At 41.4% G+C, this 26,944-nt stretch overlaps 1 protein-coding gene and 1 long non-coding RNA gene across 2 annotated transcripts in view; one reads left to right on the plus strand and one right to left on the minus strand.

The window, feature by feature from the left end:
• The window catches only part of LOC146304519 (von Willebrand factor D and EGF domain-containing protein), a 37,203-nt gene that overhangs the window by 9,895 nt on the left and 364 nt on the right, over window positions 1-26,944 (minus strand). The window contains exons 2-20 of the mRNA XM_084713850.1: window positions 19,292-19,476; window positions 17,900-18,128; window positions 17,744-17,809; window positions 16,897-17,129; window positions 14,606-14,695; window positions 14,331-14,472; window positions 13,558-13,775; window positions 11,975-12,048; window positions 11,601-11,877; window positions 11,197-11,399; window positions 9,808-10,709; window positions 9,153-9,289; window positions 8,902-9,063; window positions 8,706-8,810; window positions 7,185-7,299; window positions 4,852-5,123; window positions 4,197-4,416; window positions 3,909-4,046; window positions 329-781 (exon numbers count right to left, since the gene is read on the minus strand). Of these exons, the coding sequence (XP_084569976.1) occupies window positions 329-781; window positions 3,909-4,046; window positions 4,197-4,416; window positions 4,852-5,123; window positions 7,185-7,299; window positions 8,706-8,810; window positions 8,902-9,063; window positions 9,153-9,289; window positions 9,808-10,709; window positions 11,197-11,399; window positions 11,601-11,877; window positions 11,975-12,048; window positions 13,558-13,775; window positions 14,331-14,472; window positions 14,606-14,695; window positions 16,897-17,129; window positions 17,744-17,809; window positions 17,900-18,128; window positions 19,292-19,476 (4,221 nt within the window). The remainder of the gene's footprint in view (window positions 1-328; window positions 782-3,908; window positions 4,047-4,196; window positions 4,417-4,851; window positions 5,124-7,184; window positions 7,300-8,705; window positions 8,811-8,901; window positions 9,064-9,152; window positions 9,290-9,807; window positions 10,710-11,196; window positions 11,400-11,600; window positions 11,878-11,974; window positions 12,049-13,557; window positions 13,776-14,330; window positions 14,473-14,605; window positions 14,696-16,896; window positions 17,130-17,743; window positions 17,810-17,899; window positions 18,129-19,291; window positions 19,477-26,944) is intronic.
• On the plus strand, window positions 5,545-26,804 carry LOC146304520 (uncharacterized). Its single transcript, XR_014769301.1, has 4 exons — window positions 5,545-5,976; window positions 7,197-7,332; window positions 14,324-14,490; window positions 26,692-26,804. It is a non-coding gene; the product is annotated as an uncharacterized LOC146304520 (long non-coding RNA).

Below are 26,944 nucleotides of genomic sequence, written 5' to 3' on the forward strand. Positions count from 1 at the left end.
ATTATGGCACCAACAGCCCAGCAATATTGCCTTAAAACCTGTCCATAAAATCCTGCTTTGGTGACAACACAACCCACCCAACCCTCCACAAGTGGAGGTTGAAAGCGTGACCTCAAATTGAGCTATCATGCAATATAAAGTCTTTTCAGCAACCTGTACCATTATGCATTGGATTCCTGCCAGCTCTCCTACTACAGTTTTCCTTATTTTTTTGCATTGTATGACATTCCTTGCCCAGATAGAGAGCTGGGGCCTCATTACAGAAAAAAATCTATTTTCTGTACAAAGACATACAGTTGATAGAGACTGTTGGAAATGTTGGGTTTACCTGAAGCTGGTTTGCCATTTCCCAAAGGCTGAGTAACAGTGGATGTCTTGCTGATAGTGTTGCTGATTTTTGGCGAATCAGGCTTGAATTGTGTCGGTGTAATTCCTGAGTTATTCTTCAAAGTGTCTGTGTTGGTTGTGGATGGGTTGAGTTTAATTCCTTGGGTTTTTCTCAAAGCGTCTGTCTTTGGTGTAATTGCTGTGATGTTCTTGGGTTCTGGGTTATGGCTTGTTCCTGGAATCCGCCTCCAAGTGGTGGTCTGAGTTCTTGATTGGATTGGATCAAACCTCGGAACTGCCTTGCCCACCTCAGCTCTTGTCTGCGGGGAGCTACCACTTGAGGTCTTCCGGAAAGTGTCTGTCTTTACTTTGGGTGGCTGCAGCAGAACATCTGGTATCTTGTAGACAGTCGTATGAGGAGCAGATGTGGGAGAGATAGGGACCGGCCTGACAACTGCAGTGCAAAGAAAGACATACATTATATTTTGTCACCATGTAATACCTTAATCTGATGCTTCTAGATCACCCACACTGCAATGAGCTAACAGCAAAGAGGTGAAGGAATGTTGCCTGGACGTTTCAAAAGTTTGTTTTTCTCAAGACAGAAACCCAGCAAGAGACAAGACTGGAACAAGTTTGCGTAAAGATCTCAGTGAGGCATGAGTACCACTCACAGCCTATCATCACATTTACAAGCCACAAGCGTAGCGGGAAACAGTGATTGATGACAAAAGACTGCAGACAGGCCTCAGCCATAACTGCAACCTGAGTCTGATTTATCCTGCATTAGCCTGATCTACTAAATCTAAATTTCTTTTCGACTTGTATTCAATTGAATCTTCATAGTAAAAGAGTACAGGTACTAGACTGACATTATGAAGCACAAAATATGACAGCAGAGACCCCGGACTGTTGAGCACCTTAAGTTGTATATCTAACAAGAATGAGAGAGAATTTCACTTTCAAAACTTCAACAATTAGTGTCCTCAGTTCACAAACACTGAATGTTGTTGTTAATGGCACATGGATCACACATATCTGTTCTTACCTTGGTTTTTGATTTACTGAATCTAATTAGGGTTTCTGTTGCTTGTATTCAGTTTGAGACACTTGATTGTGAGTAATAGAAACTTCCCTCTGGGCCTCGTCTTGACTTAGAATTTGAATTTATTTAGACTTGATTCATGTGCTTTTGACAGAAGGTGCTTAAGAACAAAAGTGTAAATTAAAACCATCACCACAGCTCGCTTCGCATTCAGAAGTTTTAATATTTAGTATCTTAACAGTGTACCACCTGATGCAGCTCCTGATGACTCCAAAATTGTGTATCTTTTGCATTGACCCGCACTTAGAGGTCAAATAAATCAAACCAAAGTCGCACAGAGGACTGAAGAGCGAGCAGTTAAATAAAGAGTATAAGGAAATCCAAGGATCTGTCCTTATGAGTCTATTTTTACAAAGTTCCATAAAAATGACAAACAATATATTGCTGACAGTATTTTTTGCTGTGTGCTTTGCTGTGAGCCAATTTTTCCATTAGGGATGATACTGTCTTGAAACGTACACCATGATTTGATTTCCAGCCTGCTCAGATGCCCGGTTTTGTAATTCTTTGATTACTCAAAGAACAACAATGGAATTGCGAGAAAGCCTCAACTAGATCGTCCCGATCTAAAAGTGAACACTGAAGATGATTTGCAAATGCTATTAAGCCAAGGTTTGATTTAAAACCATGTTTTACAAACTTTAAATGCACCTGTGACGCCAAGCTGCTCGGAAACAATTCATTTATGTGAAATTAGTCAATATTTTAGAGCTGCAGAAACAAATCCTGTATTTATCTGGCGAGCACTTCAAAAGCCCTTTTCAGCTCTTCATAGTTAGCCTTTAAATGTTTGCATAAAGTAGCCTAAAAACACCTTAGGCTAAAAGAAATCTACCCACAGGTACATATAAAGTAACCTGGACCTAATAAAAATTGTGTCTGCAACAAGTGTGGCCAATATTTTCCAACCAGCCACTGTCAGCCCATCAACCGGCATATTCATTCAAACCTTATATTTTTCTACTCTTGCAACAATCACCAACTCTGGTTAAATCTTTAATTCAAAGCTTTAGATCCAAAAATAGTCTGGCAGAACCCTGGTCTGCAAATAAGACAAGTTTCTCTCTAACCACTGACTGACACTTGGTCCAAATGCAGATAAAGCAAACTTTTAACAAGCTACAAATTAGCCCTGATTTATACAAGTCTGTAAATCACACAGTCTTGTGTCTTTCTTTCTTGCTTTTCTTTTTCGTCTTCCTGCAGTTTAAGGCCTTCAAAAGAAGGAGCCACCACCTTTCTTTATCTCAGATGTTTTAATATTGTTAACAACTATTATTGATGTGTTAGCTGCATGAATTCACATCCGTACACATGCATGCACACAGAAATGAACGATTGAGCTCAGCTGGAATCAGGTTTTTCTCCCACAGCGTCTGCATTAACTCCAGTTAGCCGTCACTGCAAGGCAAAATGAAACACATGGAGGGAGGCAGCCGTATCAGCTGCCATCAGCCGTCTGGTTTCAATTCACCACAAGTAGTACCTCCCTGCTGAGCGTTCGTCTGAGATGCATGGCTGCGATGAACAAATTCACCTTCACATTCTGCCCAGTTAGCTTCAGGATGCTTTTATCCAGACTAATTTACTAACTGTAGCACATCAGCAGAGTTATATTTTTTGGGGGGGTTGCTTCCAAATAATGGTGAAGAATGTTGGAATCAACATCAGAGCCCCAATCAGATGATCATATGTGATAAAGATGTGTTGGGTAATTGAAAAATGTTTTTGTTATTCCATGAAACCTTGGAACTCTACAGAATGGCTGCACAATTTCAAAGAACAGAGCAGATTTCACAGAGGTCTTTCAGCATACAATCATGAATGTGCACAAAAACAGAGGCTGATTGGACAGTGCTATGTAAGATTATTAGTGGACAACACACACATGCACACACACATGCAAGCGATTGCATAATGATGCCCTGTGATCTTGTAAAAGTCTTGAAAATTGACTTGTATTGGAAACTGAGTTAAATATCTCATTCATTTGTCATGAAACAATTTTAAGGCAGAAAATGAAAGTAAATATTCAGACAGACATTTTTTACAGTGTAATTCTAATATGCTATTTTTTTATCATCCTAGAAACCTGTGGAGAGTAAAATGTTCTCATTTTATTCACATGGTATAGTGATCAGACTGATTTATGGTCTTTGGATGTTGAATCTCATGACTGGACGCCAGATTCGGCAAACCTGTAACTCAGCACCTCTTGAGGCATGTAAAAAAATCAATGCTTTGCAGGTTTGTTTCTTCACAGCAACTTGCGGTAAGCGATTGGGTAGGTTATTCAGTGCTTTGCTCAAGAGCACTTTGACAAGATACAGTACGATGCTGCTGATGCACACATCTGCTGCTGTTTGATATGTGCATATCGTCTCAGCAGAATTTTCTTAGCAGCTAAGTGTAATAATTAACATGCTACACACATAGAGTAAAGCACTTTAAATATGCACAGTATGCACATGCTTACCTGTGCATGTCGTCCCATTTCCCAGCATGCCTTTAGGGCATGGGCCGCACCCATAGGAGCCAAAGCTGTTGAAGCACTGGACTCCCTGGAAACAAGGCTTCCTTTCACACTCGTTGATATCTTCCAGGCATGTTACACCTGCAAAAAACACACAGTAAATTGTGTCTGTGATCAGAAACCATAACTGTGATTGATCATCTACACCTGTGAACCAGAGGAGCCAGTCAGTAAGTGAAAAGAACCTGCGCTACTGTCTGCGAATCAAAGTAGATTTCATCAAAATCTTACCTCTCAGCCCCGGCGGACACTCGCACCTGTACCCGCTGGCTGTGTTAACGCACCTGCCCACTGTGCACGGGGCTGACAAACATTCGTCCACGTCCTCGTCACAGAAGGCGCCCTGCGTACCCTCAGGACATACACACAGGTACTTCCCACTGCCAGCTGGGAAATTGACGTCTGTCACACATGTACCTCCATTCTGACAGCCACACAGCACCACATCAATCTGTATAACAGAAAAGAGAGACATTTAACATCTTAACATTAGTGGGGATACATCTAGATAATTACTAAGTACCTGCTGGAGACAGTCTTAAGCCTCTCACATATGCCAACAGTACTGTGAGTGTTAATGTCTCTTAAAATTAAGACCACATTTCCCATAAAGCCTACTGTTTCCTGCACTATTCACTGTGATCACTGTGAGAGCAGAAAAGAAATGTGGTGGTCAGGTGAAGTCAAAATTCCACAGTAACACTTTTGCTGCTGGTCTGACTGAATTACTGTTTCTCGCTAATTCTTAGCCCACATATTTACGTGCCTTTTCATAATTCAGCTTAAATTAGATCTGCTCCTTTCTTCCACTTCTACTTTTTGTTTCCTCCCTTCTCTCCTAATATTCTCAGGTTTTCTTCCCTCTCCTTTCCCTCTTCAACTCTACCTCAACGGTGAAGGTGCTCTGGGCGTTGCACTCGTCTGACAGCATGAAGCGGAAGGAGCTGCTCGACTGCCGTCCATCCTCCTCGGGAAGCGATGGGACCCTCCAGATGAGGAGGCCGGCAGGGGAGAGGACAGCCCCCTTTGGGCCCTCCTCCAGCTGGAAGAGGAGCGCCGAGCCCTCTGGGTCTGATGCTGCAAACTGGAAGACAAAGTTCTCCCCGGCAAAAGTCCGCAGGTCGCTTTGAGGTCGGTGGAAGGCCGGCGGCTCGTTCACTGAAGACAGAGGAGAAAAAACTTTATTTACATGTGTTTAGCAGGCATTTGTAACTAACCAACAACAACATGTGCTCTTTTGTCATCAGTTTTCCCACCTTTTTATTTACTACAACAAGTCTGTGTGTTTTGACAGTCAGTTTTTGATGAGAGAATCTGCTTCCCATCTTGAAATAATCTCGCTCGGTTTGGCAATAACACTCATCCAGGCTGTCCCTGCAAGAGTATTGCAAAAACACACGTCCATGACCGGAGCTGTTTCAGCATTTTCCTTCCAAGTGAAGCTCTCAACGGCCATTTCAACTGGATCATGTAACGTCCACTACTGAGATCACGCTTTCCCCCCAGATGTTTAACAGGAAGAACATGATGATAATCCCAGGAAACACCTGCTCAGCATGATGGTCGTATGTGAAGAACACTTGCTGATTAAGAGGATTATTACTATTACTGAATTCCTAACCTAACTGTCTAGAAATAAGCGAAAAGTCTGGCAATTTGGTGAGATTATTCCACTTTCATCCAGCATAAATCAACTTCGTTCAAGAAAAAAATGGCCTGAATTTGAGGCAAAGTGACGTGTCAAGTTGGTCATTTATTGCAGCTTTTACAGCCTCAGTATTACAAGTGACTTGTGGTTTGTTGAGTGTAAGTAAGGATGATTGTCATTCTGTGCAGCAGTGGTAATCAACCATGTGATTTACCCCCTCCTTTTTCTCTCAGAGTGCTTAAGCGACAGGTCAGGGCTTGCTGAGAAACTTAAGCATCCGCTCCTTTGATCTGCTCGTGGTGACAAACAGGACCACAGTTGGACGGCTACCACAGTAACTGACAACGATCACTGCCACTGTAGGTAAGATAAATACTGTTTTTCCTGCTAAATATCAAAAGGACCTCCAATTTCGCTGTCAGTTTGGGGATTTTTGAATGCAAACCCAAAGGTGTTGATGGGGTTGAGGTCAGGCTTCTGTGCAGTTTCTTCCACACCGAACTGGGAAAACCATTTCTATTTGGACCCGGCTTTGTGCACTGGGGCATTGTCATGTTGAAGCAAAGGGCCCTCCCCAAACAGTTGCAATTCCCAGATTTTTCCATGCCAAGGTCGCCCAAATAGCATTTGCATATGGCTGATCTCCCTCCCTTTTGCAAGATGTCTTTAAAAACACAAATTCAACTGTTTTTTGGCCTTTCGTTTCAAGAGACTCGAATCAGAACTTATTTGGGGAATTTGAAGCCAGCCTTATGTGCAGCAGTAAATCCATATTTTATATTTTACTTGGTCAGGAGTCAAGGGTGGACTTACCATTAGGCAAAGGTCAGTAATTGCCTTTGACCCTAAGATACCAATGACCCCACAAAACAGCACAAAACTTTAGTGCAGTTTATCAGTGTCATTCTCATTCTGGCAGCGAGCTGCTCCCTGAGAGGAGCACCAACAGGCCAGGCAAACTACAGCGCACAATCCGCTGTATCAACACGGCCACCGGCTGTTTGTTTTAGAAATGAATCCGCAAGAAAAACACAGACACAACCAGAGCTACTCACAATACAGCCTGTATGCTTGACTGAAACGGTTAACTGATAGTCCGTCAGAATTAACATCTATTAGCATTTCACATTATGAAACACTCTGATAAACTGTAACTGAATCAAATGTCACTATTTTCCAAGCTACTGTAGCTGTTTTCAGAGCCGTACACTCTAAAGCCCCTTTTACACCAGACAAAAACCCGACAAACATCTGGCTTCTGTCTTTAGTGGAAGAGGGTACAATCGAATCGAGATGCCCCTTCTTGTTCCCTCTGTCCATATGTTCTGCGATTCTTTTGCTCCTTTTTCATGCAAGTGTGTTGCTTGGTTTGACTTGGTGCTGCAGCCCAGCAGTTTGCACCCTTTTCATGCAAAGACCTGGCTGTTGAAGTCCTTGATTTTTGGCCATCTAGTGTAAAGCAGATTTGTACTTTTAATATAAAAACATCAGGCAGATTATTTATGGTACTTTCAATGATGGTTTGTGTTATAAATGCTCATAGGATGAAATATAAAATAAGTTGTTTGTACCTTGATTCACAGACCAGGTGAATTTGGAGGTGTTCGGGTCACAGAGGAGGCAAGGGCTGCTGGGATTGGAGTCTCCTTCTGTGAAACACATCCCGTCGATGTTACACGTCCTTTCCTGGCAATCAGACACAGAGCAAAAGAGGAAAAGGTTTGTTTGTGTACTCATATTTACAGCGTTGTTTTAAAATGTCGACACGCTGAGGCAGCTTTACAACCTGATAAAGCATATTTCCTCAAGCTGCTTGTTTTCGTTTTGGGGTTTGTCCGCTCAAGTTAATTCAGTTCCATTTGTCTCTGGCAAACAGGTACACAGTGTCCTGTCTCCATTCCCTTGAAAAGCAGTTCCAATAACAGCATGGCGCCCTTCTGCATGCTTTTTTCAAAATTAATGCTGGGTTTTTAAATAACCAGCTGCTGCATGTTGTCTCTGGTTTATTGATTCACCAGCTACAAGTTGTTTAGAGATTCTGCAGCACTAACAGAGTGTATAAAATGCTCCACCACACTTTTCCCCTAAACACCCACTGAATCACATCTGTCTCCTCAATCCCCTCAAAAAACCAAAAGCTAGAAAGTCTGAGTTTTCTTAACAAGTGACCTGCAGCAGTCATGTGAATGATGACTGTCCTCCCTAAAAAAGCATGAAGTTGGGGTGTTGACAGGTCATACAAAGTGTCTGACAATCACTTTAGGTTGAATTGACATTACATTGTTTGCTAGCTCACTAAAATTTTAAGACACTATATTGTTTGCTAGCTACTTAAAAAGTTACTAGAATATCACATTTGATAGCTAGTTAAAAAAGAAAAAAAAAACATATTATATTGTTGCTGGATTGACCACATCAAAATTTATCATGCACCTGACAACGTACCTGTGCAGGAGAGTCACTTTAAGTTAATGTGAAAGTTAACATTAGCGCCTACAGTTAGCAAACATGTTAAATTCAGCATCAGCTGTTGCTTGCTTGCTTGATTGATTAGATTAGTGTTTGCCAAATATTTTGCAAAATTTAGTGAGTATTTGTGTTTCTTGCGCGCATAGCCTGCTGCTTTGTCATGACTGTAAAATATTTAAATCTGTACATCTTTGCACAGAAGAATAATGGCAGCTCCTTGTTCTTCTCCTGCTCTTTCATTAACTTTTATTTGTGGGATTTTTCTATGACTCACTCTGTACTGAGTGCTTTGTGATTGATAACAGGTGATCTGGTTGCACACTTTTCCCCCCAAAAATGCAGCTCTCCATATGTTAACAGGCATGTCAACATATGGAGAGCTGCATTTTTTCCTTACTCTGCAACTCTAAGACCTGACTTGGACTTGAGGCTTGACTTGCACTTGAGTTCAAAAATTTGAGACTTGACTTGGTCCTGCAAAAAACTTGTGAGCAGTCTACCTGAACCAGATCAGACAAACACTCTTATGGATTATTTTGTTGGGTCAGGTTTGAGTCATTAGTATGGAGGAGATGAACAACTTGATAAATAGAAAACACTGTTCACTTTTGTATGTGAGTTACCTTTAACTTACAGAGTCCTGAGCGCGATGCCTCACAGACCTGGCAAACGCCATCGTAGATTGTCAGCACCTTGGCTTGGCTGTACTGGGAGCCATCATTGGTTACCTCGGACAGGAAAAAGTGGAACTGACACTGAAAAACACTTCTAACAGCAATACCAGACTATTTAAAAGCAGATTAAAATCAGAGACGTTACCTTGATTTCCCAGCGTGCGTACGGTTTGTCGTCCATCATGAAGTCTTCTGTGTTGACAGCCGTGTTGCTCAGAGATGGTACAGCACAGTCTAAAGCCTTGGAGCTGAGGAAGGTAGCTTTTGTTCGCTGTTTCTCCCCTTGAACCCAAACTCCGTTCATGTACTGTGGAGGCAGATCAACACAATTCGGAGGACATATTTTGGAAAAAATTACCTTCATCTTGAAGGCTGTCAGACCTTATGTTTCCTCACCTTGAGTCTGGTGGCGTGGCAGCTGAGGTCAGGAGAGTCGATGAAGCCGAGGCCGAAGACTCGAATGTCGCGACAGTTGAAGGCTCGGATGTCACATAGCCCGCCATTCTCCAAATCTGTCAACTCTATTGGCTGGCCTATTGGAGGACATATTATTTTTTTACTAGCTAGCTAAAAAGTTACATTGTTTGCTAGCTAGTTGGTTAGCCTAGTTAGCCTGCTCAGCAGAGAATTATTTTGCACATCTCAAAAAGGCAGCTAGCATTAAATTTAATCTTAGTTGAGAGTAAAAACTAAACTGAGGCTTAAAGAGAGGTTTAAATTTAATCTTTCTTAATTTTAAGCTTGTTTAAAAGTTTCATGGAATATTAATAAAAGTTAAACCATGATTTAATTTGGGTTAAAAAACATTCTTACTGGTGCAACCTAGCAACAGTGATCGATGTAGAGCTTTAATCTGATTTCCACCTCGTCTAAAGGCCACTTAAGGAAAACATACTGTATTCTAATGATGATTTTACAGTAAGTGGTGAGGTAGTTAAGTTTGAGCACAGCAAAAACATATATATATATATATATATATTTATATATATATATGAAACAATTTACCTGCTAAACTCATTAAGGGTCGGAACAACTGTCTCTGGATACTCACTGATGGCCAGGCTGCAGTCGTAGAAGCTGTGGCTGGGATAACACTGGCAGCCCCACTCTGTGCACTCTCCATTTCCGTTGCAAAAGTTGGGACAGCGCAGGGCTGTCACCACCTCTCTGGACTCTCCTTGTGGACCACCCACCTCCAAAGCTCTCTGGGTTCGGTTTTCCAACAGCCTCCTCTCACATTCGTTCTCCAGGTATGGCAGCATCGCCTCCTCCCAGCCCAGGTCATCTTTGAGCTGCAGGTCCAGAATGCAGAGATCCACCGCCTCATCCAGGCGCCGTCCCAGCAGCCCCCGGCACACTGCACCAACAGTGGAGTTGGCCAAAGCTATCTGGCACACTTCCAGGGCTTTGGCAGAGGTCAGGCCACTTGGTGTGGGCCACTGGGGCTGCACCTCCGGACGGGGTTCTGCCAAATGATCCTCAGGGAAGAAGTAAGCAAGGTTCTCAAGATCAGCCTGGCTGAGGCTCTGAGCAGTAAAGACAGGCTGGAATTCAAATAATGCCTGTCTCTTCGGCCTGTCAACAGAAAGCAGAAGATCCTCCCTGAATGCACCGTCCAGTTCAAGATCACTGTCACTGTTCTTGCTGTCAGACCGAATGTGCCTCCTCTCCAGAGGATGACTGTTGAAGGCAGACATATCCATGATGCTTTCCTCTCTTTCTGGACTCTTGATGTATTCCACTGTTGTGTCCATAGAGGGGAACACAGATGTGTAATCCACATTGTCGTATGTGATGCAGTTGGAGTGAGCGGAAGGACTGTACAAGTTCCTCATCCCTCTGCCAGCGTGATGAGAAGTGCTGTATCCTTTTTGGCACTGACAGAAAGGCCTCCTGACCTCCTCCGTCGTCCCAGGAGGTGTCTTGTCAAATAAACTCTCACCAGGAGCTATCCTAGCACACACACAAAAGAAACAACTTTAAAGAATATACTCATTTAGCCCAATGAATTAAAGTGCAACCCTAATTCCAAAAAAGTTAAGAAAATAAAAAGAGAATGCAATGATTTGCAAAAAACTTTTTGACAGGTCTGACCTGCAGGCAGACCAGCCTAGTGCCTGAACTCTTTTACTATGAACCCTTGCTGTTGTGACAGTTACCCATGATGCCATAGGAACACACCGCCATCGCCATAACAGATGCTGGCTTTTGAAGTTAACAACACTTTTGTATTGAGAAACATTCTTAAACTGTTGGAACATCAGTTTGAACATTAAAATATCCTGTGTTTGTACTGTATTCAGTTGAACACAAGTTAAAAATTAGTTGCAAATCATTGCATTCTGTGTTTATTTACACAACATTCTTGGATTTTTGGAAATGGGGTTGTAAAACAAACATAAATTTAAATTTTTTGTCTAAATTGCTGTTGCTGACTGACCTCCAGACCTCTATGAAGCGTTGGAGGTCATCAGGGCCAAAGAATCCACCATCAGAGCCGTGGAAGTCATTATTGCCATTGCGGTCGAAGGTGCCGCAGAGGCCTTGTGTGTTGCTGTAGTCAACGCTGGGCGCGCGGACAGACAGGCTCATCCCCCAGTCACCAACATCGGCCCTAACAAAGGCCCCGGAGGGAAAGATCAACTACAAGAGGAGAGGCACATCCAGCAGCTAGTTAACACGATCCTCTCATGCAGCAAAAATTTAGAGCCTGAAAAAGCTGTGCGTTCTTGATCAAAGTTATGATTCCTCATGCAGCTGATAGGGTATGATTCAAGCTTTAAAGTAGCAAATGATAATTTTACAAACAAATCTGTACCAGTGTCAAAATGTTCGGATACCTACGGTGACCTTCTTCCCCTGGTGGGACTCCAGGACCCTGACTCGACTGCCTTCCCTGTCACCGATGTTTTTCAGGGTTAGCTGTGGCCTGGATTCCTGCGGCTGGCCGTTGCACATGTCAAAGATGGCGATCTCGTTCCCCTCTCGCGCTGCAACGCCACAGTTGCATGCAACGGAGTAGTGTCGGCTGCCGCAGTCCCACTGGCGAGAGTGGACCTCAAAGTCCCTGATGAGGCTCCGGTAGAGGACAAAGGTGCCAGTCTGGTGGTTTTCGTAACGTCTGTGCAAAGATTGGCAGAAGGAGATCCAAATGTGTAACCATGCCAAACTGAAACTCAAATTAAGATTGGCTGACAAGCGATTAGGAGGTAAATTACCTGCCATCCAGGGTAATGACATGTGGGTCAGTCAGAGAGTAGCAGATGGAAGTAGGGATGTCCTGGACCGTGACCTGGGGGCAGAGGTTAGTAGAACAAAGATTAGGGGGGCAGCACCCGGTGACCTTCTGACCTTGGGCTTTGATGTTGTCACTAAACACAGATGGGAAAACTCCTCTGCAACCAGCCCCTCAGAGACACAAAGTCTGGAGGGCTGACATCATGTCTTACGTAACGTAATAGCTTGTGAGGACGCGACTAATGATCACATAGAGCAGCTCTTTAAACATCATGTCAAACCATCAAACAGGCACACTTTTAGCTCTTAACCCCCAGACTCCCCACCAGTCTTATAAAGCACTCTATAACTGTGTGTATATGTAAACAGAATGACAGTGAAGCCTGCAATCAAAGTCGTCATTGTAATACTCTCTTATGAAAGTAATACTTAGATGATTATATCACACTGCTGTTACTTTATTCTTAATTTAATTTTGGAATCTGGTGCCCTCTTAAGAAGTCAGTTACCCCTCAGGGAGCCCCTGTAAAGACCATGTGCAGTACAGTCTGCAAAAAACAGGACATTAATATCAAGAATCCATGGCACCAGATTACTTTTGCAACATCCAAAAGGACCCCTGACACTTTAAACACTGACCCTGAAAAACTTATTGACGCTGCTCTGCCAGCCCTGAAGCATCTTCATTTTCTCAAAAAGGGGATAAGAAGCTCTGCAAGGGACACTAAGCATGTAAGTACCATGCAACTCACAACTTGCCTCAGATTCCAGTTTTCTCTGCAACCTTCCCAAGGTCTCCAGGATACCAATCAAAGACCCCTGGAAGCCCCTCAAGGATGATGGAAATCTCATTGAATACTCATTGATCCTCACTGTGGTGCAATAAAACCTGTTCAATTATCCCTTAATGACCAATAAAAACTCACAGAAGATCCCTAGAACCCCCTTGGTGGGTTCTAGATAAAAACCCTGGTCATGAAGAGTGAGATTGGGTACACTCTCAGATATAACGTTTGAAAAAGGGTTGAGGTTCCACTTAGAACCATTTACTTGTGAAGAACCTTTTTTGAAGCGAGGGTTCCTCGTGTATTTTTTTGTTCTTGTAAGATTAAGGGTTCCATTAACAACCCTTTTCATCCAAAGAATCCTTTTTGGAAGACAGATATCTTCAAGGATTGTTGAGATCCTTAAGGAACTCTTTCATCAAGGGTTCTTTGTACCATAATATAAAAGGGCTCTCAGTAGAACCCCATGGATGTGTTCCCCATCAAACCTTTGCAATATGAAAATGCTCTCAGTAGAACCCCCTATTCCAATGAACAGGGGGTTGTCAGTAGAACCCCCTGTTCAGTGGAATATAAAAAATCTCTTGATAGAACCCCTAGAGAGGGTTCTGGGTGAAACCATGACACCACAAAAGGGTTCTCTGTAGAACTTCTCGTAAGAGTTTCTGGGTGAAACCTTTCACAGATGGTCCTGGGTATAACCCTTTTTGTCAGGTTCTAGGTAGAACACTCTGAAAGGGTTCCAAGTGGTTCTAGACCAGAGTTTCAGTTGAACTCACCTTCAGGGATGTTGGGACGTAGTTCCTCCAGAGTCGTGGTGAACTGTTTCCAGGTAAAACACCAATCAGACTCGGTCGGTTTCCATCTCGAGTGAAATCTGTGACAGCGGTGACAAAAAAAGCCGCCCGGCCGCAGCTGCCGTCGCTGCAGGCATTAGGCTGGAGCTCCACCTGGCAGGCGGACAGCGCCACATTCGAGGCCTCGTGTCCAAGACTGTCTGTGGACGTCAACACAGCGGCAGGTCAGTGTTAACAGACGACGCACAGCTGCCTGCAGAACTGTAATAATGTCTTCCTGAGCCGCCTTTGATGTGATGATGTACAAGACAAGTCAGAGCACAGAAGAAGAACACAAGACGAGCTCATGAAAAGTTTTCTACATGAAACAGCCTCTTCATCACCAGCTGGAGACCTTTAAAGGACAATTCACTACAAAATAAAAAGATTTTGTAAAGAGACCATTGTAAATAAAAACAATTTTTTTTTGCATTAATACAAGTTTTAGTTTATTTCATTTCCTCTAATTTGTGTTTTGGTCACAAATTTGAGAATAAATCTCCAATGAAGTGGATATTAGGACTTAAAGAATGGTATGTTTGGTTATATGTGGTGATTTCTACAGGCTCATCCAACTCACTTCCAAATTAGGACATTCTGTCTCCAAACAGCTTGACAAGATGGTTAACTTGCATTCCATGCAAATTGTAAGCTTCATTAAAGATATGTAAGGATAATGACACAGACACTATCTCTTGTTTCCCTGCAGGTCTGACCTGGATCTTGGACGCTCAGTGCCAGAGGGACTCCACACTGGTGGCCGTGTTCAGGGCTGTAGCAGGGGATGGGCACCGTGCTGTGGACGGTCACCTCGTGCTCCTTACTGTTCTCCGCAATGTGGAGCGAGTCTGGAGAAAACTGAAGAGGAAGAAGAAGGTAAAAAAGAGGCAGGTTTTTTATTAATTGTTCTATAACAGAATAGCACAATAACTTGCAAATACATTTTTTCTTGGTGTAGATTGGAATTAAAACACAACACAGGAATGTTTACCTTCAGTCCAGCGTAGAAACTCTCGCTTTCTTTTGGGGGAGATCTGCTGTGGCTGAAGTTAGCTCTGAAAGTCGACACGCTGCAGGAGAACTGAAAGGAAAACAGCGCTTGATGCTTATCTTAATCCACAAAATTACACATGTAGAAGAGAAGTGAAAGATAAAGGTATAATAGAGTTTGTATCCCTCTATCAGGGGTTGATTCCTTAAAAAAACAAACCTGCCCTACATAGATCAGCACTGGGTGTGTTTCTGAACTCTAAACTGCTCTTCAAGCAAATGCTAACACTAAAGGGATAGTTCAGAGTATTTGAGCCTGAACTCTTTTACTATGAAGCCACTCTGTTGGAACGTGTGCACAATGCGTCTGTGTATCATCTTGCAGAAATAAGCAGGGACGGCAGCATAAATCCTGTTTGGACCTTCCACTCTATAAAGAATATTTCCACCACTTTACCTTGCCAGCAGATGTGCTTTTTGATGGAAAACCACTGTTATGCTCAAGGAGTCTGTTGCAGTCAAGTACTGCCACCAGACTCCTTGAGCAAAGTGTACCTCTACCTACCTCCAAATCAACACAGCAACTGAAAAAACAACTTGTAAATGCTGTTTTTCCTTAATTTCTGCTTTTGCATTGGAACAGAACAGGATTTTAAGTATTTGTGGAACGCAATTATTGTTAAGTTTTAAAGAATCTAACACGACCTGTTTTTTTACATTTCGAAGTGAGAGCTTGAGAAAGACTAACAATGTACGACTGACGCAGTATTTGTGATTCATCAAAACATTTCCCCGTGTAGCTCACAGTACAGCGCTCCTCTGATCCACAGCTCTAACATTTAACTCAGTCCTCTTGGTTAAAAGAAGTGAACATGACCTTTGACCCGACTCAGCTGCTGCGTCAACACGTGTTAAAGACGGCCCTGTGCAACACGTTCCAGACACAACTAATACAACCCTGGTGTCCAAACATGGCAGCACAATGGTCCACAGCTGCACGGGGCTAAATAGTTGAGTGACATCACATACTATCATGTTAAAAAATCTAATTACTTAATGTTTCCTGGCAGCAAGTAATTTCTCCAGGAAATGAGAGCCGTCAGCAGCCTCTGGGTTCTCTTGTTTTGAAATAAGGGTAAGCAGCAGACTGTCAATGTGGCGGAAAAATAAGTGTAATTATAACAATTATTACTCAAACCAAGTTTCGAGTTCACTCCAGCCATAAAAACTTAATAAGAAGCAACTAAAAGTCTCCAATAACTGAGGAAACTTTGCCAAAAAAGCCTTCTGCGTCTGTTTGCTGTCGTTTTGCATTCAAGTCAAAGTTCTGTGATTTGTTCAGACTTCTTGTTTTATGCTCATCAGAATTAGTTTCACAGAGGTGGGAAGTAACTAAGTACAATTACCTGGTTACTGCACTTAAGTAGAGATTTTAGGTTACCTGTACTTTCTTTTTCTGACAACTTTGTCCCTACATTTGAACACAAATATCTGTACTTTCTAATCCACTTTCAGAACAGGCTCTTTCGTTCTGTTTTAATGCATTTGAGGGGAATTACTGATTTTTAAAATTTTGCATCATTGTGCTCTGCCTTTCCAATGTCAAGAATAGTTTCAACCTAAATGGATGGAAAAATAAGACATAGAAAAGTGATTCATTGATGTATCCATCAGTGTATATCATGAACAACAGATGTAACAAAATAAAAACTGCGTAAAAGACGTAAGGATGTAAAAGGTGTAACAAGACAAAAACAATGTAAAAAGACAAAGAGACAAAAACAATGTAGGAAGATGGAACAAGGTGAAAACAACATAATTTGACAAAAACAGTGTTAAAGGTGTAACAAGACAAAGATGGCATGACAAGATAAAAACAACATAAAAAGATGAGACGAAAATGATGTTAAAAGATGTAACAAGATGAAAACAACATAAAAAGACATATCAAGACAAAAACAGAATAAAAGACATAACAAAACGAAGATGACGGTGAAGAAAAGTGTAGAAATAAGGTCCCCAGAATTCCCTGTGAAGATTTGAATGGGGAGGTTTAAATGGGAAGCATGTGGAGCATGGCTATTCCAGCCTGCAACTGATTTAACTTCCCCACCCTCCTTTTGCCTTCTCTTAACGGGATATGACACACATTGCCTCTCTGCCTTTGCTTTGTTGGACTGAACCCGGGCAAAGAGAGGTCAGCATGATCCATGGCTTACGTTGCCCGCTCAAGGGGTCAAGCCCTCCACATGTGCTCTATGAAAATGTTCGGCGCAGTCTGGCAGGAATTACCGTTTCTCCAAGCCTGAAGTGAACGCCATCCATCTCCACCAGAGAGAAGGGCTTCAGCGTGGATTCCTGCCTGATCTCGGCCTTCATGCTGTGGGCGATGTGTCTGGCCCAAACCACCTGGAAGCCCAGTGGCTGGCTCCACGGCGGTGGGACGAAGGAGCACCTCAGGTGGACACTTTGGCCAATGAGCTCTGGGGTGATCACAGGTCGGGACGGCAGAGACGGGACAGCAGCTGAAAATACAGACAGAGAAGTAAAGCAGAGCTACACAGTGACCTAAAACAAGCCATGGACGAAAACAACGTAAAAGGTGTGACAAGATGAAAACAATATATAAAGTCATAACAAGACATAAACATTGTAAAAAGACACGAGTTGGAAACAATGTAAAAAGATAGAACAAGACAAAAATGACAACCAAATTATATTCTACAGATGAGGCAAGAACACAAGACCACAAGGAAATTTAATTGATTGAGGGGATTCCAAATATATCTACATCTGACTATGTGAGGTTGAGGACTGTTAAACACTCATGTCTTACAAAGAACCCTTGACAAACCTTTTTTTTTCAATAAAGGGTTCTTTAGGACCAAATGGTTCTGGGTAGAACCCCAACCCTTCAGCAAGAACCATTTTGGAACCCTTATTTCAAGGAGTGTACAGCTGCATGTAAAGGAGAATATTAGTGGAAAATCACTTCACTTCACTTAGCTATGCAGCTTAGTAGGAATAGTCTCTTTTTCAAAATAAGGACAAATAAAAAGTAATATTTTGTGCAATTAAACAAAGATCAACAGCAGTTATAGTCCTGTGTTTTAAGCAGAAAGTTCTCAGAACATCTCACCTTTGCATCGGCCGTTGACTTCGACCTCACCTGCTGGACACAGTCTGGATCCCAAATCTGGAGCAACTGAAACATGAGATTTCTCATGTTAATTCTCATTAACACCCAGAACAGGAACAATTTGCAAAACAATTTGCAGGAAAACCTCATGTTCACCTTTAGCGCAGTATCCCATGCACCCCTGCGTGGGCTGCAGGTGGTACAGCATGAACTCGCCGCAGTTCCGCACCATGACGGGGATGCGGAAGAGGCAGCAGTCCTTGGCGCTGCCGTGGAAGAACTGCCATGTGGCACAGGCGGAGAGCTGGCGGACCTCGCCAGGCCGTGGCAGCGAGGCGTCCTTCAGGGACAGCCACACCGGAGCCTGCGTACCACAGCGATTCATCTGCAGGGAGGGAGGGGGGCGTGGACAAAAACAGTCATTACCTGCAGCGAGGGGGTTATTACACCCTCCACCTGAACTGACGGTGCTTATTAAACCAGTCTTCTTCATGCTAGATGTTTGCACTGGTTTTTGATTAAAGATCTGCAATCAAGTCGTCAGGCTGTAATAATGAAAACACAACCATTTTTTTGGAAGAACTTTCTCAACCAGAGGTGTCAAAAGTCCACACATTCTTTACTCAAGTAGAAGTACAGATACTTGTGTAAAAAAAGACTCTGGTAAAAGTATAAGTACTGATTTAACGTCTTTACTGCAGTTAAAGTGTAAAAGTTCAGGCTCTGAAATGTACTCCAAGTATAAAATTAAAAAGTCGCCCTCTGAATTTTTATCAGCTGTTTCTGTGCAAAACGAACTGAACATCTCTTGTCCGCGGTCGAGTCTCTCTGACTTGTCCCTAACTTGTTCGTCTTGTTGCATCGTTTTGTCTTTCATTTTATGTCATTTTCATCTTTTATGTTGGTTTTGTCATGTTACAATTGTTTTGCCGTGTTGCTTCATTTACATAGTTTTTGTCTTATTACATCTTTCACGTTGTTTTCATGTTGTTACTTTTACGTAGTCTTGTCTTGTTATGTTGTTTTTGTCTTATGTCCATAATTTTCGTTGTTATATCTTCTACAACATTTTTGTCGTGATGTGTGTTTTTGTCTTAGTACAATTATTTGGCTGTGTTGCTTTTATATTTTCTTCTTGTTTTTTCCATAATTTTTGTCTTGTCATGCTTGTTTTGTCTAATGTTTTTTTTCCCATCATTTTTGTCTTGCTGTATCCTTTACGCCATTTTCATCTTGTTATGTCTGTCATAAGATGGATCTACCAAGGAATCGTCTTTTCTGTGTTACTGTCTGATCACAATGTAGGTTGAAATCTGTCTTGATGTCAGGAAGTCTGCACACAATGATGCAAAATAAAAATAATCAATAATTCCTCTCAAATGCATTAAAACAATAGTAACAAGCCTGTTTTGAAATGGAAGGAGTAGAAAGTACAGATACTTGTGTTAAAAGTAAAAGTTGTCAGAAAAATAAAAGTACAGATCCAGTAATGTACAGATACCTGAAAAATCTACTTAAGTACAGTAACTAAGTATCCCCATGTCTGACCTCAACACAGGTGGTCGGCATCTCCGCCGGTTTGTTGTTGATCTTGAATCTGTACCAGCCCGGCGACAGCGAGTGGTCGCAGATCAGGTCCTGGATGGCCGTGTTCTGGATCTCTGTGGAGTCGAAGTCGACGCTGCGATAGGGGTTACGCAAAACCCGGTGGCCTCCTGTGTAACACTCTGGAGCTGAAATCAGGAGAACAAAGATGGCGTCAAACTCTTATCCAGACAGAGGAAATATAGCAGATGTTATTCTGTGTTCAAGATAGAAAAAAAAGATCAGAAAAAAAGGAACCTTCCAGCCTGAGAAACAGACACTAAATGTTATTGTAGCCCTGCTGTTTTCCACCTTTGGATAACTTTTTGGACGCTCAAATCTAACTGTTTTGCAAGATATCCTCTTTGTCTTTTTGAGTTCCAGATGTGTCAATTTAATGAAGAGGAAATGAAAGCTGAAGAATCTCAGGCCATGATCAGATGTGTGGGTTTAGTCGGGTCTTTGTCTTTGACAGAGTGTGTAGGACTGGTCTGAGAGGACAGACACGACAAAGATAGACGAAACAAAAGCAGCACCGGCTGTGGTGGGAATCAGCACGCAGAAGTCTGAGTGTCCTTGGACTGACTGAGAAGTTTTCTCTCTGTCACTAGACTTAAGGTCAAAGACTTCATTTAAACTTGAGAGTGAAAGTTTCTTCTTGTCCTCGGGGATAATAGTTTGACAAAACAATCTTGGTCAGACCAGGTGGGAGATATCATAAACTGTAGCTTGATATGAACTCCATCTGTTGATGAAGATTGTGACACGCTTCTAAGCAAAGTGTTTCAGCAAACTTAGGTAGGTCTGTTTAACTAGATTTAAATTGACTTTTGACCATAATGATTTAAACCAAAGTGTTATTTAAGTTCTAGTCTTGCTTAGACACATATATCTCTATTTTAGTGCTGCACCAAAGCTGAAGAAACCCATTATCATTCCGGTATGGAAAGAGGAAATGCTTGGACTTGTTTGTATTTCTTTAAATCACTCACAATTGTCTTGGATTCAGCAACAGTTCCCCTGAAAAAATTGTGTTTGGTGGAACATCTGCATGTGGGAAAGTGAGTCCTTGCATTAAAATGGCCAAATCCCCACAAAAGAAAAGGTAACAGCTTTACATTTTTATTGTTAGCAACCACATTAGGGTTGCAAAATTAATCGAATATCAATGTTGATCATGATTTCGGCTTCCAACAACCAAATTAACTGCAATATTGATAATTAAAATGCGTGTTCCAATCAGAAAATGCAGCTGCTTATCAAGTTAAGCACTTCCTAAACTAACAGTCAGCCTCCAGGGTGCAATTGAGATGATTTGGCTTCACTTTTAGGGAGCTATTATCCTGCTGCACATGCAGCCTGCAACAGCAGCCAGTGCAAAAAGATTTTCTGGATGTTGCGACTGCAGTCCAAAGTTGAAGATTAATATTCAACAGAGAGCTGGACAAAATGTTACAAGATGTTATGTCATTGAATCCCTGTCCTTGCATGTGGAGGAAAGAGAGGCAGGGCCTGTGTCTTCTGACAGGTGCACTGTGAATAAGGACCAATCTTATTTTGATGCACAGATTTGTACATTAGGAGGAACGCATATTTGCTTAACACCTGCTGTAGGTATCAAGATGCATTTTTTTTAACACATCAACAGAAGAAATGCTCCGTATTTAGTGTTAGCAGCGATGACGCTTGTAGCTGAAAGGACACAGAAAGAGAAGAAGACATCACAATGTCGCTGTGATGTCTGAGAACTGCCATACAGATAGAGTAGAGACCAAAAGAAACCATGGATGTTACAAATTATCACCTCACTTCAGCTTAATCATCAAAGCAAACGACAAAGAAATGGTAGCACAGAAAAGGTGACGAAACGACGTGAACGATTTGCCCTTTAAAGTGTCAGCAGGCGTCGAGGAGGTGAGCAGGAAGGATCATTTCACCCCCAGAGGTTATCTAAATTGCTAAGAATAACAGACATTCCTGTGAGCCTCTCGCCTCTCTAAACTCGCCCCGGGAAAGGACGCTAAAGCCAATGGCGCATGACAGGCCTGTGAACACCGCCTGCAGCTGGAGGCTGAAACAACCGGGGGAATTATTTGAGCAGAACATGTAGTTTTCCACACTAGCACACTCTCAAAAGCTTTACATCTGTGAAGTGAAGTGGGTCGAAGTCATCGATGGAGGCCTTTCTGAACAAACCCAAACAAAAAGAACAGGCTGTATTTGAATTATTGTTCAGTCTAGGAATAGTTCAGATTATTTAATGTGGGGTTATATGAGTTCTTGGCATTGTCTTACTGATATCTGAGTAAGATGTCTGGATGGCAGCATATGTTGGTCCAAATCCTCTATGTACCTTTCAGATGTGACAGGTGCCATTTTAAGTGTATGCTATATTTGGAATATTTTCACCACTTTACTTCGCTGTCAGACAGCCTTTTCTGATGGGAAACTGCCATTACATAAGTCAAATACTGCTGTCTCTGAATCAGCCAAACTCCATAGACGAAATTAATTATTTTACCTTGCAGAGCACAGGAGTTTCTGGTCTATCGCTGCCTCAATCTGTTAGTTTGTTTGTCTTATTGTGTGACTTCTTAGAGTCTGAACTGTCCTTTTAAAGCATTGAAGTTACACAAAAATGCAAACAACCTGTCCGATCACTGCAGCAGTAGATGAGCACTTCCTGTGCACTGTGAGGTAAAATTTCTGATTTTGCCTATGGAGTTTGGTTGGTTAGGCGAGAGTGGAATTTTTGGCTTGTATACTGGTGATTTCCCATCAGAAAAGCCTGTCTGACAGCAGCTGGAGGCTAAAACTACATGTGTATAGTTTTCCACACTAGCACACTCTCAGAAGCTTTACATCTGTGAAGTGTAATGGCTCAAAGTCGTCAACACAAGCCTTTCTTAACAAACCCAAACAAAAAGAACAGCCTGTTCTTTCCAGTAGACAAAACCTGTTCCCTTTCCCCAGTTTGAGTTTGATTGTGGCGGCTGAGTAAAGGGAAAACAAACATTCAGGGTATTTAGGATGTCTTGAGACTGTCAAAGCCTTGAATGGACAGGGCGAAGTTACTGCCAGTGATCCCAAACCCTAAAAATGGTCTTACAGGCTGGTCCCCATGTTGACAGCACGTTGAAAGCAAACGCTCTTGTTTACATCGCAGCCTGTCTAAGCGCACACCTCGTCGGGAAGCTCCGCTGACAAGACTCGAGGTCACAGGTTGTCCAAACAAGCAGGAGGACAATTGGCAGGCTCCGGCTGCCAGCTAAACGGCTCCAATTGGCGGCTTAATGAGTTTACAGAACCGGAGGGGAGGGAGTGAGCTAATGAAGCGTCCCCCCGGGGGGGAGGAGATCCCACTGGGAGGGAGACCTTCTGCAGTCCAGATGTGCAAAATCTCTCCAGTTTATCAGGAAATAAGATTAATTTAGGAGAGCGTGGTGTTAACACAACTGAGGTTATGAGTCTTTTACCCAGAGGGCTTGTCACTCACCATGAAAACAGAGAGGGGTTATGGGTCTGGATGGGATCTGAAAACAATATAAGGACTCATTATCACTAATAGATAACATGAAACATGCCTGATTGTCTGCATTTAAGAGCAGAGTTTAGAGAACATGACTTTTTAAAGACCTGTAGTGATAGGAAAGGGTTTGGGCAAACTTTTCTGTTTTGCCAAAATCACAAAATATGTGTTTTGTTCCAAGCTTCCCTCTTAACAAGGTGAAAAAGCAGCATTTGTACCATTGAGAGACAAAAAAACTCTCAGACAAAATCCTCCACAAGAGGAAATAACTAAGCAAATCTCTGATAGATGACAAAGGGAAGAAAATGACAAGGAAGAGCTAAGTACAGGTCTTCAAATACGGTTGTTGAGTCAAGTCAATTTAATTTATATAGCTCCAGTTATCTCAGGGCACTTTTAATATCGAGCAGGTCTAGACTCAACAATCCCACCATGAGCAAGCACTTGTCAACAGCAGTGAGGAAAAACCCTGGTGTAAATGATCCACAGGCACCGATTCCTGTCCAGCATTTGATTTTTCTCTGTGCTCTTGGCTGGTTGGCTCCTTTGGTCCAGACTAAAATATCTCAACAAGCATCAGATCTTTTTAACACAGTCTTTTACGCCACCATGAGTCCAAACTTTTCACTTGTGCACACAAAATATCATTGGCAGGAACACTTTAAATCAGTTTAGACACTTCATGTCCTTTCCTCTACTGTCACTGTCCACACTGAAATATCTCAACAAATATTTGATGTATTACCATAAAGTTTGGTACATTTTGGATGTCAATGATCCTATATCTCAACTTTAAATCAGTGACAGGTGAGGCTTAGTGAAGAGTCAAATGAAAATATTAGTTTATTGGTTAAATTAGAATGATTATTGTTTTGGTATGATGATGGTGTGTTACTGTAATATGCAAGAAATTAATAGAAGAATGATAATATATATCCAGGGTTGTTTCACAATATTAATGCAATGTACCTGATTACTTTTAGTTACTTTTGGATTACGAAGACGAGAGTATAATGTGTCATCTGCTCAGTGTTACCCGGCTACGCGGGTGGTTGTTTCATGTGTTGATTTGTTATGGTGTTGTGTCATAAAGTGTCGCAATGCATGCGTACTGTGCATGTGCCTGCTGCATTGTAGTATGTCCCATTTGATTTGAAACTGTAATCCTGCTAAATAATCCCTGTTTTTATCAAATATACCGGTAATCTGATTACATTTTTTTTCTGTACTGTAACGGATTGCAGTTACCTTTTTTTGTATCCTAATTACATAACGCCGTTGCATGTAATCCGTTACTCCCCAAACCTGAATATATCCCACAAGCCCAGCATGTCTCAACATCCACCTTGAATCCATACTGAAACCACTTTACCAGTGGGATCAGGATAATCCTGAGTTTTACCATCAAACCGATCCTAATTTCCACATTAGAGATTTGAAATACCCCCCAAAATAACATTTGATCTGGATTCTGGGTAGCATCGGATTACCAAATCCATATCCCAGTTTTGCAGGATTAGGATCACATCTGCTGATTCTCAAGAGATTTAATTCTAATTCAGATCACTATCAAAACTCAGATGCCAATTTGTTAGAAATGATAAAAATATTGGCAGATATTTGGGATCTCGTCTGGGCTTTAGATTAAAGTTCAGAGGGTTTGAACAATGTTTGGCTGCACAACATGACCTTTTATTGATGAACCACTGAGGGTCAGCGGGGTTAAAGGCACTTTAAGTACCTTGGGGAGCATCTCGAAGGCTTGGTGCTGTTTAAACACGTCTTCCAGCACGTTAAACCTACACTGTTTGATTTTTTTTTCTTTTTGTTTTTTTAGCAACTGTGCAACATGTGTCTCCTGGAGTTACAGGGGTTGTGGCAGACTTTGTTTTGGCACAGAAATGCCTGGTATTCTTGTCCTCTGTGAGGACCCACAACGGTTCATTTTACGATGGTCTGCCTTAAAGTTTACGACTGCGTGCTTTGATGTGTTGTTGGACACCCTGGAGACAAAGATATGAGGAGAGATGGAAGACAGGGTGGCATGTTGGACGGACCAAGATAACAGCATGACTTCTGTTTAATTTGACTTAAAGTTCTGGTCACAAGTTATGCAGGATTTCATGCTCCAAGAACTGCTTCTACTCAAATCAGATATTTGAATTCTTGTTCAAATTATTTGATGTAGGGTTGTAGGAAACTATTTTTTGCCACTTAAAAAATATCCACCTAAAACAAATCAATATCAGTTTAAGTGTACACTATATTTAGAATAGTTTAATTGCTTTACTTTGTTGTCAGGCAGCATTTTCTGATGGGGAACCACCTTTATTATGAGCCAAATATTGCTCTCTCCAAACCAACCAAACTCCATAGGAAAAATTAGTAATTTTACCATGCAGAACACAGGAGTTTCTGGTCTACCACTGCCTCAATCTGATAGTTTGTTCAAGTTATTGTGTGACTTCTGTGTTATAAAAGGATAGTTCACATTCTTCAAAATCACACAGTAACATGAACAAACTATCCGACTGAGGCAGTAGTAGACCAGCAACTTCCATGTACTGTGAGGTAAAATTGCTGATTTCACCTATGGAGTTTGGTTGGTTTGGAGAGAGTGATATTTGGCTGTTTCCTGTGTGAAGAAGAAATGAAAATATCCTGAATATAGTGTACACTTAAAGTAATATAGATTTTTTTGGTGGACCTTTTTTAAGTGACTAAAAGACCTAATCTGACATCTAATACAGTAATTATCCATAAATACTTCATACAATAATCCAAACTTTCCCTTTGATTGGATGGAAACTTCCAGATAACAGTCATAAAAACACCACATCTGCCTTTGTTTTTTTTTTAATGTCATTTGTCTTTCAGCGACAGTGTGAACAGAGCCTCATTCAAATAAAACAGCAGCTCACACAAGAACTACATCTGACTTTTTGTGCTAGAATCGTAAAAGTTTTGTGCATCTTTTACAGTCCTCTTTTAAACATTTGGCCACACATATCATGTCAGCACCAGCATGAGGAGAAAAGCATGATGGGAGCACAACAAGCTGGCTGGATTATATTGAGCAACAAGTGCATGATGTTGTGTAATGAATCATCACAGCTCAGTGTTGTAGTCTTGTTTCAATTAATTTTATGAGGATTTCTGTCTGATTTTGTTTACAAGTCAGCTATTACTTTTATTTCTGTTCATGTTGTTTTAACAGATTATAGTTTGAAATTTTTTTCTTTTTTTTAGTTTAATTTAAAACTTGAGATGTATGTATGTATGTATGTATGTATGTATGAAATGTAGCATGTTTTCTCAAATTTATTTATTTATTTTACAGTGTTTTGAGTTTGTATGCCTCAAAATTATGATTTTTCTCACCTTTTTTCTTTTTACAAAGTTTTGAGTTTTTAAAACTCAAAGATTCAAGTTCATCTAAAGAGGAAAGTAAATTATCTCAACAAAAGTTTATAGGTCAACAAAACTTTTTAAAAGTTTATTTCAAAACTTAAGAGTTGGATTCAAAAGGCAAAAATCTAGAGACAGTTGTTGCCTCAAAAATGATAAGTATATTTAATCCTTTTTTTTTTCTTTTTACATGTTTTGGGTTTCTAAAACTCAAAGATTTAAGTAGAAAAGAAAAGTGAATTATCTGAACAAAAGATTACAGGTTGACAGAACTGAGACTGAGTGATGCCAGTGAGTTAGTGAATGATTTTGTTTGAAGATTTTATCCTGACAAATATTAACTACAGACTTTTATTCAGCTGAAATATCTTACTTGTTTTTGAGTTATGTGACTCAGTCTTGTTCTGTCCTCTGTTTGTGTCTATAGGTTTAGGTCTGTCTGTCTCTGAAGGTCCATCTAACCTCTGGACATGCTGAGTGATCGGAATGCAGCCTCTCAGTCCAAGTCACGCAGCTCTGCAGAGTCTGCAGCTCGTAACAAGTAAGATGTTCTTTGTTTCCTGCATTTCACCTTCAGAATAAAGCCTTAGATGGGGTATGTGTGAGACTCTGGATCGCATTAGATATCTCGTTCTATTCTAAATGCCCTTTATCATGATGATGAAGTCTTATTAAGCTGA

This window comes from Lutjanus erythropterus, chromosome 24 (genome assembly GCF_056507025.1).
Source record: "Lutjanus erythropterus isolate fLutEry1 chromosome 24, fLutEry1.hap2, whole genome shotgun sequence".
Classification (NCBI taxonomy): domain Eukaryota; kingdom Metazoa; phylum Chordata; class Actinopteri; order Lutjaniformes; family Lutjanidae; genus Lutjanus; species Lutjanus erythropterus.